General features: G+C 47.5%; 1 protein-coding gene across 1 annotated transcript in view; it reads left to right on the top strand.

Annotated features, from left to right (window-relative positions):
• The window catches only part of LOC118431640, a gene marked incomplete in the record, with an annotated part of 47,580 nt that overhangs the window by 8,645 nt on the left and 24,372 nt on the right, over positions 1-14,563 (top strand). The window contains 21 exon segments of the mRNA XM_035842882.1: positions 516-671; positions 1,181-1,373; positions 1,756-2,005; positions 2,612-2,777; positions 3,891-4,073; positions 4,547-4,696; positions 5,279-5,423; positions 5,863-6,021; positions 6,515-6,639; positions 7,196-7,348; positions 7,817-7,985; positions 8,667-8,847; positions 9,398-9,580; positions 10,040-10,189; positions 10,634-10,754; positions 11,356-11,521; positions 11,794-11,936; positions 12,306-12,476; positions 12,876-13,009; positions 13,400-13,487; positions 13,921-14,054. Coding sequence (XP_035698775.1) covers positions 516-671; positions 1,181-1,373; positions 1,756-2,005; positions 2,612-2,777; positions 3,891-4,073; positions 4,547-4,696; positions 5,279-5,423; positions 5,863-6,021; positions 6,515-6,639; positions 7,196-7,348; positions 7,817-7,985; positions 8,667-8,847; positions 9,398-9,580; positions 10,040-10,189; positions 10,634-10,754; positions 11,356-11,521; positions 11,794-11,936; positions 12,306-12,476; positions 12,876-13,009; positions 13,400-13,487; positions 13,921-14,054 — 3,320 coding nt within the window.

The raw sequence follows: 14,563 nt of genomic DNA, 5'->3' as shown, positions 1-14,563 counted from the left end.
CGCACATGGACCTACGGGTAGGGTCTGCTTGGAGACAATCAGATAGGTACATTGTAGGTCTTTGAACAAAGGATTTATACAGTCCTCAAACTCTCCCGTTTTCCCTCGTGATCTCAAGACGAGGTAACCAGCGTCTGCGGCTTTCGCGCAACCTTCGCTCAAATGTGTACTACCCTAACGTAGCCTAAACTTCCTTCCCTGCCCAGACCGACGTTACCGGCGCCTGCGATGTTCAGTACGAGCCCGTAGACGAGCGCGGCCTCAGCACCCAGTACAAGCGCACCCGCACCTTCCAGCGCTGCTCCGACTTTTTGCACAACCTTCGCTCACAAACGTGCCACACTAACGTAGCCTAAACTTCCTTCCCTCTCCAGACCGACGTTACCGGCGCCTGCGATGTTCAGTACGAACCCGTGGACGAGCGCGGCCTCAGCACCCAGTACAAGCGCACCCGTACCTTCCAGCGCTGAAACATGTACCACACTAACGTTGCCTAAACTTCCTTCCCTGCCCAGACCGACGTTACCGGCGCCTGCGATGTCCAGTACGAGCCCGTTGACGAGCGCGGCCTGACCACCCAGTACAAGCGCACCCGCACCTTCCAGCGCTGCTCCGACCGTCGCCTCGGCAGCGAGACCGGCATCCGCGCCAACTTCTACAGCCAGCAGACGGTAAGTTCGGTAGTGTTGTAGGCCAACTTCTACATTAACATTAAGCACACATTAAGTTCTGTAGTATTATAGGCTAACTTCTACAGCAAGCACACGGTAAGTTCTGTATCATTATACCTATTTATAGGCTAACTTCTAGAGCAAGTAATAAGTTCTGCCGTACTATAGGACAATTTTTACAGCAAACAGACAGTACGCTCTGTAGTGATATAACATGACATGCAAATATGGTTAGATGGCCTCATGTATGAGACTAGGAGTCAGGCTAACATTCTGCCACAATAAGATAAGTTCACACTGAAGATATCAGACCAGGCAGAGTTTCGGCTGTCGCTTCAGCCTTCGTCGATGAGAATGCCCCAATCCTTAGGTCACGTGGCCTTAGAGACACGTGACTGCAAAGGCTCCAGAAAGTCGGTACCGGCCCCCGTCCTCAGTGCAAAATGACCTGTCGAGAAATCGGATACATCAAAGTTTTAAAAACGTTTTTTTTCCTGTTTTTATTCCAGGAGCGCCCCCACATTTTGGACAGCAACCAGGAATGCACACACACTATCGACAGCAACAGCGTCATCGAGTCTGTGACGTGTACAGAGCGTCATCTGCTGAGGCCCTTCTCTCACGGGCAGAACGGCGCCACCGTGCGCAGCACACAGACACTGCAGCTGACCCCGCAGAGGCCACGCACCAAGTCTTCTCTCCGTAAGTTTTTCTTAAGGCCTTTTCTCTCTTCTCTCACCCTAAATCTCATCACAATGTCTTATGTCTAAGTTGTAACGTTGGACTCGAGATCAAGGGGTCACAGGTTTAAATCCTGGCATTTCTGGCTTAACACGACTTCTGTTTTATTACTCCACTACGGTTGGTGAGATAAAAGGCAGTAGAAGGAGAGAGATGGAATCCTCCTCCCAAGACTGTGCCCTAGACATACCGGAGTAACAACCCTACGGTCTCAAAAAGGCTACTGGACTAGTTATAACTTATAGCTACCTTTTATAGTATCTCTAAGTTGTTATCTTGTTTCTGAGTCTTTTTCATCGTTGTGATGACAAATTGGCTAATCTGTACACCCTTCCCTCCCCAGTGTCCGGTCTGGGCTTCACCCGCTCCGACCTGCGCTTCCAGCACGACTCTAAGGACTCCGAGTCCGCCAGCGGGCGCGTGGAGCAGACCCTGCGGGACCTGTGCGCCCAGACCGCCGAGGGAGTGCGCCCCGAGACCCCGGCACTCTTCAGCCGCCTGGTGTACCAGATGCGCGACCTGAACGTGCAGGAGATGCGCTCCGCCGTCGCCAGGGCTGAGGGCATCTGCAACAGCGACCCCGAGAAGATGAAGTACGTATGACCTAGGGATTTTGCACTCACGTGACCATGACGTCATTACCCATGTTGGTGGTTAAACATACATGCAAAGTTCTCATGCTAAAAGTAAAAACAGTACGTCGCCAGGGCTGAGGGCATCTGCAACACCGACCCCGAGAAGATGAAGTACGTATGACGTAGGGCTTTAACACTCACGTGACTCAAATGTTACCTCCGCCATTTTGATGGGTTAAAGATAGATGCAAAGTTATAATGTTAGAAACTGTCGCCAGGGCTGAGGGAATCTGCAACAGCGACCCCGAAAAGATGAAGTACGTATGACGTAGGGGTTTAACACTCACGTGACTCAAATGTAACCTCCGCCATTTTGATGGGTTAAAGATGGATGCAAATTTTAAATGTATTTTCTTTCTATTCATATAGAATACAACACGGTGTATTCCGTATCGCCCAAAGTACCAGCCCGACCGCGGGAAGCCTGATCGCCCGACGGCCGAAGGCCAGAGGGTGATCCGACCTGCGGGAGGGCTGGGACCACTTTAAAAAGTTCGTCTTGAACGCTTAATTTAAACCAGTGAATCACTTTTCTGACGAAAATTTTCGTTTGCCTTTCCGTAGGAAGTTCGCCATGGACGCCATCCCCCTGGTGCACAACGAGGCGTCCGCGCGCCTGGTGAAGGAGTACATCATGAAGGGCGAGGTGACCGGCGAGCAGGCCGACGCCTGGCTGGCCTCTCAGGTCTTCGCCAAGAACCCCACCCCGCAGATGATCGCGGAACTTCAGGTACTTTTTTCGCATACCCTGATAGTGATGGTAAAGAAATGTAGAACACTGGTATTTAACACATGGCATAGAAGTACGCTTTCATTCTAGAATGACAATTGCTGCATATTCAAAGATTTTTTTTTTAAGAAGAGAGGGCCGAGATGCCTGAAAGCCTGTGTTGCCTTTCGTCCCGTTTATGTGTTAACCGTGATGTTTGTTTTCACTCCCTAGCATATAGCCGCTCTGCCTACTTTTCCATTGCATTTGCCATGTGCCTGGAAGACTGTATCGCCTCCCGTCTCGTTTACTAGTGATGTTTTCCTCCTCCTTTTAGCCCCTGTGTGAAGGCCGCGAGGTCCGCCGCTCCGCTTTCCTGTCCCTGTCCGCCCTCATCATCATATCGTTCCGTGCCAGTACTGCAGTCAGGCCACGGCCTTCTCGCTAGCTTCTAGAAGGTCCTGGTTGGAGATGTTGGGGCCTAATACACAGTCCTTTGTAATGTGTCCCTGTCCGCCCTGATCCACAAGTACTGCCATGCCGAGTAACCTGTGGCGCCTCCCGTCCCGTTCACATGTTCACTAATGTCTGTTTCTCCTCCGTAGCCCCTGTGTGAAGGTCGCGAGGTCCGCCGCTCCGCCTACCTGTCCCTGTCCGCCCTGATCCACAAGTACTGCCAGGCCGAGTAACCTATGGCGCCTCCCGTCCCGTTTACTAATATCGTTGTTTTCTCCGCAGCCCCTGTGTGAAGGTCGTGAGGTCCGCCGCTCCGCCTTCCTGTCCCTGTCCGCCCTGATCCACAAGTACTGCCAGGCCGAGTAACCTATGGCGCCTCCCGTCCCGTTTACTAATATCGTTGTTTTCTCCGCAGCCCCTGTGTGAAGGTCGTGAGGTCCGCCGCTCCGCCTTCCTGTCCCTGTCCGCCCTGATCCACAAGTACTGCCAGGCCGAGTAACCTATGGCGCCTCCCGTCCCGTTTACTAATGTTGTTTTCTCCGCAGCCCCTGTGTGAAGGTCGTGAGGTCCGCCGCTCCACTTTCCTGTCCCTGTCCGCCCTGATCCACAAGTACTGCCAGGCCGAGTAACCTATGGCGCCTCCCGTCCCGTTTACTAATATCGTTGTTTTCTCCGTAGCCCCTGTGTGAGGGTCGCGAGGTCCGCCGCTCCGCCTTCCTGTCCCTGTCCGCCCTGATCCACAAGTACTGCCAGGCCGAGTCCGACTGCGCGCAGCGCCCCGAGATCCGGAACGCGCTGGCCGTGTTCGAGAGGAACCTGGGAGAGCGCTGCCACACTTTCTCCGACAGGGAGGAGGAGAAGGTAAGAATTCGTGAATGAATGGATAAATGAGTAAGGGAATGAACGACAGCCTGAATGAATGAGTAAACGAATAGATGGAAATATGTTTGCTTCATTGAACAAAGTAGACGGCAGATAAATCCGATTATTTTTAGATCAAACTACTTACAATCACTGCGTCATTCTCTAAGAATTCATGCAAAGAGAAGGAAAACAAACTAATAAGCAGAACACAAAGATTAAAAAACATAAAAACTCATAAACAGAACTGTTGATAAGAACTTCTTGGATGCGTTGTGATAAGAACAGCAGTCACAACGGTTTAAGACTTAATGGCCAGTTATGTCTTGTGTCTGAAGTCACAGGTTCATGAATCATAGTAAGTCTAACGAAGTTAACATATGTATCATGACTGTCTATTCTATTTTATAGTTAGTCTTAAGAAGTCTTAATAAAACATGTATCACAACTGCCTGTTTCTCCGTCCTCCCCAGATGATGATGTCCCTGAAGGCCATCGGTAACGCCGGCCAGGCCGTGTCCGCCGCCCCCACGCTGTCCCAGTGCGTGCTGACCGAGGCCAACCCCATCCCCGTCCGCCGCGCCGCCATGGAGGCCTTCCGCCGCCTGCCCTGCTCCGTCAGCGTGAGTAGCTGGTCTCGTGAACATTTAGAAAACAGTTAACACGTAGTAAAGACACGGAACAGTCTTGTAAACTATTAATGATGGAAACGTGTTTGCCTAGAAATTGTAAGGACAGCAGAATCTAATTCAGATACAGTATGTCAACGATGTTGAGCAGCTCCAGTTTTGAATCCCTTAAAACTGAAAGCAACCACAGAAGACACTCGATTTACACAGTCACCTACTTGTATCTCAGCAAACGTAAAACACATGCCAAAAATCTAAGAACAAACATTGTCAGAATATCTATTCACAAGGTGTGTTATTGCATTCTAACTTACACTGCATGAAGATTCCCTTTAATCATTCCTTTAACAGCGCATCGCCCTTACCTTAACGATTCACTTGACAATGCGAAAGTCTTTTCTTGAATCCTTCCTGAAACAGCGCTACCAACACGTTGATAATTGACATAAGAAAGCAAACGTCTTACCGACTTTCTTGAATCGTTCCTTAAACAGCGCACCGCCCTGACCAACACGTTAATTATTGACTTGATAATGCAAACGTCTTACTGACTTTCTTGAATCGTTCCTTACACAGCGCACTGCCTTGACCAACACCTTCCTGAACAAGGCGGAGGACAGTGAGGTCCGTATCGCCGCCTACATCCAGGCCGCGCTCTGCCCGTCTCACGACTTCTTCCAGATCGTCAAGCGCGCCATGGACTCCGAGGAGTCTTCTCAGGGTACGTCACTGTCTTTCATCATGAAATTCTGGCTATCTAAGACGCAGTCTAGTCTTCAGTCCTGTGTGAAAGTGCGTTGCGTCGGCAACATTGCCGCGAAGACCTGTTCACGAAGGCGGTGGTAAAGGTGGTAAAGCAGGCACAACGAATCAGTCGGTGTTACATCGAATGACGTGTGTCGCATCTACGTATACGTCTTATAGATATTTCTCTAGTGGTTGTACAAAGCTCTCTAACGAAAGCCTTCATCTACATGTGACTACAACGATTCTTAAAGACATCAATTCTGGTTACCAAACTACTATACTATTAGCTCGTAAGAGGGACTCTAAGAAAGCGTAAGAGGTGAATGGCCACAAGCTCTCGGGAAGGAGACCCAATGAGCCCCTGGCAGTGAGATATCAATCGTAACTAACGTTCTGTTCCCTGTCCCGTACAGTCGGTTCCTACGTGTGGTCCCACCTCCAGCAGGTTCTGAAGCGCGACGATGAGTGGCACAACACCGTGAACGATATCCTGCGCAACTCCGAGCTGGAGAAGAAGTTCACCGGAGACAAGAGGAAGTTCTCCTCCGCCTGGGAGGGATCCGTCTTCTCCGGTGAGCGATATTTGTGTCTCTCTTTTTTGTTAGTTAGAGCCAGTTGCTTTCATGAATACCTAGGTACAGGCTAAGATTTGTTCTCCATTTCCATCGTAACATACAACTACAGCTGCCGAAGTAGGCAAAGCCTCTGATTTGGTAACGTACAGGTTTTCGGAATTGCAAACTAAAGCGTAAACCAGCTATTTTTTAGACCAAAAGGAGTACGCATGTTTTTGTGAAAAGGGAATCTTGTTCTCGGTGGCCAAATGGTTGGTGATGTTTGTAGTGAACCTGTTTCATCATCATTACGATCTGGGTTACAGTTAGTGTTAGTGTTAGTGTTAGTGTTATCTGTGAGCTACCCTGTTGTTATATAGAGTGTTGGAGCATATGGACTAGGCCCAGACTTCGGGTAAGGGTTAAGGTTTAGGGGGTAGGGGTTAGGACTGGGGTTAGGGTTTCTTTGAGGACTAGGGTCACTGTTGTCTAACCCCTGTTGCTGTTACAGAGCGCTGGAACATGGGCGGCGAGGCCCAGGCCGACGTGCTGTTCTCCGACACCTCCTTCCTGCCCCGCAGCGCCCGTCTTAACCTCACCGCCATCGTCTTCGGCACCGAGATGAACATGCTGGAGGTTAGCTGACTTTTCTTACAGTCAACTCAGTTGTTCGGTACATCCAAAACTAGCAGTGAGCTTTAATAACTTGTATACAGCAGATTAAAGGCTTATACATCAACCTCACCGCCATCGTCTTCGGCACAGAGATGAACATGCTGGAGGTCAGATGACGTTTTCTTACCGTCAACTCAGTTGTTCGGTACATCCAAAACTAGCAATGGACGATACAATCTTGGTATAACACATGTTGGATGTGGGGTCTTCTTGTGCTCAAAACTAGTAATAAACGTTAGAATTTTGCTCTTCAAACAATCAGAAGATAAACATGCCGTACGGCAACTCGCATTTCCATACAGCTGCTAGCTTTGTTTACAGTCAGCATCACATACTAGCTATGGACGGAAGAAGTAACCTGCGGTGGCAAGCAACGCTTCTGTCCGTGATTTTCATCCAATTCTTCCAATTTCCTTGGAAATACAATAGACCACAAGATTACTCAAAGCCCAGAGCCCGTGTAAGTATGTAAAGACAGATCATGTTACAAATATATACTCTTTATCTTACCACGCAGATTGGAGGCCGTATCGAGGGCATGAGCTACCTGGCCGAGTCTTTCTTCGGCCACCAGGGCTACTTCCCCGAGAACAACGTCTTGCACCTGCTGAAGACCAAGGAGAAGCGCTCCGTCTTGAAGGAGAACAAACTGGAGGAGGTCCACCGCAAGGTACATTTCTTAAGACTTAAGTCTTTTATGTTACCACATATGTAAGACATTTTAGTAGACAATATACAGTAGTAGGAAATGTAGACTAGGCAGACTAGACAGACAACGAAGGAGGGGGTCTTCCTAGACAAATATTAAAGGAAGAACGAAGCGATATCGATGCTCTCGACTGGCAGACACATATACCTTTTAACCCACCCCCCTCCAGTTTAATGCCAAGTACTGAGAAATGTAGATAAGAATTGAAAACTAGAGGAGTTACTATGGAAAACATGGTCTAAGTTAAGACTGGACCATGACACATTTTATTATCCCTCCGCTGTCTAACGCTAAGCAGGAGGACATTCCCAAGGGCTACTACTACGTGCGCATGTACGGGGACTAGGCGTAGAATAAACACCTACTTGGAAGACGCAAGGTCTAAGTTCAAACTTGACCATAACACATCTTTCTTCTTCTCCCTCCTAGTTCAACGCTAAGCAGGAGAACCAGCCCGAGGGCTCCTACTACGTGCGCATGTACGGAGACGAGGTGATGTACGGAGACTTCAAGGGTCTGGACGTCAAGGCGCAGAAGCAGGGCTGGAACGTCATGGAGATCATGATGAAGCTCGCCAAGCAGCAGGACTATGAGGTCAGTAATTTTCTTTTACTGCAAAATTTACAAGACAACACACTCAAGCAAGCTCATAGTATGTGTTCGTGCTGTCATCAAAACAAAGGCATGACGTCATGGAGATGAGCATGAAGCAGGCTAAGCAGCAGGACTATTAGGCCAATGAGAAAATTGTTAGAGAAAAGAAAATAGAGTTTAAGTGTTGGTGAAAACTAATGTTTTTGAGCGCTCTTGCAAACGTAAAGATTCAACAAGTAATCAGCGACATGACTTCCACGTCATAATTTAGCTCTGGGAAAGCCCAAATCTTGGAATGCATCGATTCAAACTGAATTACTCATTGCTTATATAGATGTGACAATGGTTTCCTTTTTTTTTGGAATAGATCTAGAGTAGCTAAGGGCAATTGGACATTTAAAGTAAAACTGACTTATAGTCGGGAACACAATCATCTTGCAAAGCTATACGAATGGAGTTTGACTACGTTATATGTGTTATACCACTGTAGTTATGTAGATGCCATACTTTGTACCTCGTACAATTGTTGTGCAATAAAGTTATATATGTGTACAATGCAGCGACTACAAAACACACGGATTTGGTGTATTCAATATGTACCTCTCAACATTTGCCACTGAGAACCGTACTTTCTTTTATACTAGGTTTTTAACACTGCCTGTAACGTTTTCTGTTGTTCCCGCAGGTGACAAGAGCACGATGTTCCTGGACTCCACCCACACCATCCCCACCAGCACCGGTCTGCCGCTCCGCCTCGCCATAAACGGGACCGCCACCACTCACGTCAAGGTCTCCGGCAAGATGGACGTGCGCAACATGGGCTTCAGCCCGCGCAGCATGCACATCGAGGGACAGGTCATGCCCAGGTAAGGCTGTGGCAAAGGTTTATAGTCAGATCCCACCGCTGACACCATGTACAGATCAGTAATGACACCAGTGGACGTACGCAACATGGGCTTCAGCCTGCGCGGCATGCACATCGAGGGGCAGGTCATGCCCAGTTAAGGCGTTCTGCAATATTGTAAAGGTGATGAATACATTGTTGTGTCCATGTATATCAAGGTACAGGACGTGCCATTTTTAGTGCTCACTTCGAGGTACTTTTCAGTAATTAGACATGAATAACCGTTTTGACTGAGAGACTAGCCAAATTTCCCATGTTATCTTAGTGGTATGGATGGTGACAGGAAAGATCATAACATTGTCTAACTTTGCAAGTGTACGCGCGTGTGCGACGAGCAAGACACTTTTCCGAATGTTACACTGCTCTTCCCAAAAGCGATTTCACTAAAAAGTGAGCGGTCACACAGTATGTTTCTATTGGAGGCTGCTTTTGCCCATCGCGACATCATGCTTCAAATGTACTGTATATGTGTACAGCAGGGTTTTCACAACGATCTTTCCTTCCCTTCCCAGCGCCGCCGTGGAGATCTCCAGCGAGATGGGTATCGACGCGCACGTGGCCCGCTGCGGGATGAAGATGGTCACCACCCTCCACTCCTCCACCTTCGCCGACGGCAAGGTCATCCTCAAGAAGGGCAGCGACCTGGAGGTCAAGCTCAACATGCCACGTGACAAGATGGAGATCGTCAACGTCCAGTAAGTCACGTGATCACCAACTCTTCTTACAAAGGCTTATCTCCAAGCAGAGAAAAGAATGTTACGTTTTCTAACTTGCATCTTTGACAGCCGGCAGTTTATGCACTAAGGTTGGCGCATTCAGTTCACAGGAAACGTAACACAATCTTGAATTGCATTTTTGAAATTAGTACATTACTATTCAGTCCACTAAGGAAAGCTTAGAAGGAAGCCTTGGACTTTACATACTGAGATATCCTCAGATTTTACAAATATTGTTGCTGCATTAGTCTTCATAGAATTCCATGCTCATAAAAAAATTGAGCAGAGAAAGATAGCTGATGTTTTCTGAAAAACAGGTTGAGGCTGGTCATTAGATTCACTTTAGGTGAAATATTCTGTATTACCACATATCTAAAACGAACAGCTTGATAAGCTAGATACTACATAAAGAGAACGCTAACATTTGTCCTCCCGCAGGTCCAAGCTGTTCCTGATTAACCAGGACCAGGAGGAGGAGGTGCGCGGAGTGGAGGCTGACCGTGTGGATGAGAGCACCTGCACCGGCACCTGGGGCATCGAGACCTTCGGGCTGCAGATGTGCGGGGAGGTCCAGTACCCCAACCCCAGGTACAGAAGTCTCTTCTTTACTCGTACACATATGTACCTATACCAGTACCCCAGCCTTAGGTACAGTTGTCTCTGCTTTACTCCTGCACATATCTATCTATAACCCGAGGTACACGTCTCTCTATCATAATCTGTACATGTACAAGCACAGCACACATCTGTGACATATCTCTCTCCAACCCCAGTAATGCCTGATACAGTTGACTAGCTTATGACCATGGCATTTTGAGCAATCTAAGAGAAACTGTGTTAAAGTATGGACCGTTCCCATATTGTGTTAAACAGAATTCGAAGTTTGTCACCTGTTACTCAATCCTGTATCATATGTAATATACTGACGACCAATGATTAACAACCAGTACAAGAATCTATTGCATGCACTGTTACACTCGCGAACACACAACTAGGCTTTAATGTTTCGTGTATCTTCTATTTCCTCCCTAGACTTGAAGACGAGACCCCCTACATGCCCCTGACCGGGCCCATGAGCGCCTCCGTCACCCTGAACAAGGCCGACCCCGGTCTGGACTCCTACGTCATGGAGGCCCGCTACAACATCAAGCCTGTAAGCGGTCTTCTTTCATTATCTCTTTACTTGTCGAAATCATGATCATCCTCTCAAGTACTATTGTAAGAGGCGAGTAGAAACAGTCTCCAGACTCGCAGCTCACAAGCCCAACGCCGCTAACCACAAAGGTCACACCGTTTGGCATGGCCAGTTTGGCGGCGCTTGAACCCCACTGCTATATAATCGTGGGCTTCCCGATGAGTTGCTTTCTTCATCAAAGACAGCGAGTAAGAACATTGTGACTGACGTTGTTCTTTTGCAATTGCCTCCACAATAGCATGGTAAAGCTACTACGAAATTTAAAAAAAAAAACAGACTAGAACTGAAACATTTTAACTCCTGCGTTCAAAATTGTACAGAAAGACACAGAAATTTCTGAATGTAAAGCAAGACTGTAATATACACGTTATTTTACCAGGCTCCGTGGTTCGGTGGTCTAATTGTAGAAATTGGACAAATAGAGTCAATAGTGCGACAGGGGAGTCGGGCGGCCAGAAGAATCATTATCCTCACCACGGAGCCTGGCACTGGCTAACGTTATTGTACTGGTCCTAAGTAACGCCATCTAGTTACGCTAATCCCGTTTTCCCTCGCGCAGTCTCGCGTGAACGGTAAGAAGGAGAACACCTACTCCGTGCACTTCCTGCTGGACACCCCCGGCTCCCGCGTGGACCGCAAGATGGAGCTGAACGCCGGGCTCAACATCGCCGGCAAGGCCGTGGAGCTCTCCATGACGCACCCCAAGAAGACCATCAACTTCAACGGTAAGAACACTTGAAAGTTGTCTCCACTCCAATCTATCTTTCATCAAGAACACTTAGTCTATTAGTTAGGGTAAAAAACCTGATCATCAAAATTTGAGATATGTCACTAGTAACGACATAAGGACAGGGCAATGCTTTACCACCTGGCTAGAACATGGCAACATCTCACCGCTAACTTAGTTGTCATCGAAGACGAGAATTGTTCGCAACAAAGACACAAGTACTGAGATCTGCTCCGTGTGAAAAAATATATTGTACTCCTTTGCACACAGGAAACTACAACGACCAGGCCGAGACCAAGTCCGTGAACCTTGACCTGACCATGGACGGGACCGACCAGTACAACCTGAAGGGGGAGATGATGGTGGAAGAGCTGCAGGGCAACTGGCGCTACATGCCCAGTCTGGAGATCAAGGTGAGAGAATTACCATTCACAACTAACAAACAACTAGTACATGGTAACCCTTCCATGAATCCCTACCGAAGCCAAACGTCGTCGACTTATCAGGGATACGTCTCGCATCACAATGAGCCAAACTTATCCTGTGAACTCCTGATGCCAGAAGAAGAAGAAGAATCCACCCGCATTTCTTCTTAGAGAAATTGATTGAGATTGAATGCTTGACATGCCTGTACAAAACTGGACGTCTTTTATGGAAAGAAACTGTACCAAATTATATTCTTTGTCCCAAAGAGTACTGTGCATATCTTTTTAATGGCCTCTTGGAGACCGTAGCTTTTGGAAAGAGTAGCCTGTACCATGCCCATGTTGTTCCATGCCCAGGTCCCCCAGATGAAGACCATCACCGCTAACGGCGTGGTCGGCTACGAGCAGGACAGGAAGGCCGAGCTTACCCTCACCTTGCAGGGCATCAAGGATGACGACATCGTCTTCGCTACCTCCATGGAGAAGACTCTCAAGGACGACAAGAAGGCTTACTCTCTGGACATGCAGGTGAGGCTTACATCATTCTGTAGTCTTGTGTCTGGCGTCTTAAGTCGTCTTAGGATCCCAATTGTGACGTAGAGATGTAATAAAAATCTATATTTGTTCGTGGTGTGACATCTGTCTTCATTTTGCGGTAGATATACGTCTTTTCATTCCTTCTTCTTTTCTATCTTCCTGTTCTTCTTTCTTACTTTATAAGTTTCTTTCTCTCTTTCTCCTTTCCTTTCTTTCTTTCTTTCTTTCTTTCTTTCTTTCTTTCTTTCTTTCTTTCTTTCTTTCTTTCTTTCTTTCTTTCTTTTTCTCCTTCCTTCGTTTTTGCTTCCCTTCCATTCTTCTTTTCTTTCCTCTCTCCCTCCTTCCTCCATGCCGATGATAACGAACACCTGTTTCCCTCCGTAACCACAGATGAAGTACCCCGAGATCATCGACGCCTCCCTGGAGGCTGACCTGCAGGGGAAGGACAAGGTGTTCACGCACGTGCTGAAGGCCGAGTACTCTCTGTTCGGCCAGAAGAAGGAGACCATCCAGCTGAACCAGAGGTGGGGCATGTTTGGTTAAGTAAGATATAAACGGGCTGAGAGTTGTTCCGTCGATAAAGTTTAGTCACCCATGTGACGCTAAGGCATTAAGGTATAAAAAAACGCAAGGACATCTACTCAAGCAAATGGATGAATTTTGGTACCATATAGTGGTCTATACAGTTGCTGAGTTGTTATCCGATCCTCTTTGTTCTTTGACGTTTGGCGAAGGGTTTTGTTCTCATCGTGGCCACTTTTCAATATTCGGTTACAGTGTGAAGATTGGCATAGTGTGACGGAGGCTTTTTTTACCACAGTGATCTGCTTTGAAAGCATGTTTGATATAATTTGCCGTCTGTTTGCATTATTGTAGCCCTTCGTGATAACATTGTTGTTTCTCTTTGTTTTCAGGCTGCGTGACCTGCGCACTGAGTCCCTAATGAAGTTCGTCGCTTCTCATGACTTCAAGTTCTCTTGCTTCCCCGACTTCCACCACAAGGTGAGTTTTCGATACAATAATGATCCTTTCGATAGTTTGATCATCATTCGACTAGTTAACTGTTGACTCAAAGCCGTAAATTGCAGCTTATCGTACCGTAGTGATAACCTTTGTTGCACGAACACATCACCCATCACTGATGTACTGTAGTGATGCCTGTTTATTTTGATCACTCGTGGACACAGTATGCTCCCTTGGGGTACACGTACGACAGTAGGCTGCTGTGATGACTGATAAAGTGCCAATTAGTGTCAACAAAGATAGTACAATGCAAGTACATGTATCTCTAGATGTGACACTTTCGTTAATAAAAACATCTTATTTGTGAGGTTGGGCCTATTATGCTCCCTTGGGGTACATCTGAATCACAGATAGTTCTTGTGATCACACTACGTCCTCAGCTTATTACAAAATCTCGTGTTCTTTCGCGTAGATCTCCATCAACCACGAGAACACCGAGACCATGGCCAAGTCCAACATGCAGTTCGACTACGGAATGAACGCTTTCCGTGAGAGCAACATGAAGCGTCTCATCCTCTCCAACATGCTCACTGACGGATCCGACAGGTAGAGCATCCTTTTCTATTCTACGTTATTCTACTCTATTCTATTCTATTCTATTCTGTTCTGTTCTATTATATCATATTCGATTCTACTCCATTCTGTTCTACTCTACTCTACTCTACTCTACTCTACTCTACTCTACTCTACTCTACTCTACTCTACCCTACCCTACCCTACCCTACCCTACTCTACTACTACTCTACTCTACTCTACTCTACCTACCCTACCCTACCCTACCCTACCCTACCCTACCCTACCCTACCCTACCCTACCCTACCCTACCCTACCCTACCCTACCCTACCCTACCCTACCCTACCCTACCCTACCCTACACTACCCTACCTTACCCTACCCTACTACTACTCTACTCTGCTCCACTCCACTCTATCTACCCTACTCTACCGTACCCTACCCTACCCTACCCTACTCTACCCGAGCTTACCCTATGCTACCCTAGCCTAGTTTACTATATTCTACTCTATTCTACCCTAATCTAACATGCTCTACGCTGA

This window comes from Branchiostoma floridae, chromosome 15 (genome assembly GCF_000003815.2).
Source record: "Branchiostoma floridae strain S238N-H82 chromosome 15, Bfl_VNyyK, whole genome shotgun sequence".
NCBI classification, from domain to species: domain Eukaryota; kingdom Metazoa; phylum Chordata; class Leptocardii; order Amphioxiformes; family Branchiostomatidae; genus Branchiostoma; species Branchiostoma floridae.
Note: the sequence above shows the minus strand (reverse complement) of the source record. Positions and strands in the feature narration are given on the sequence as shown.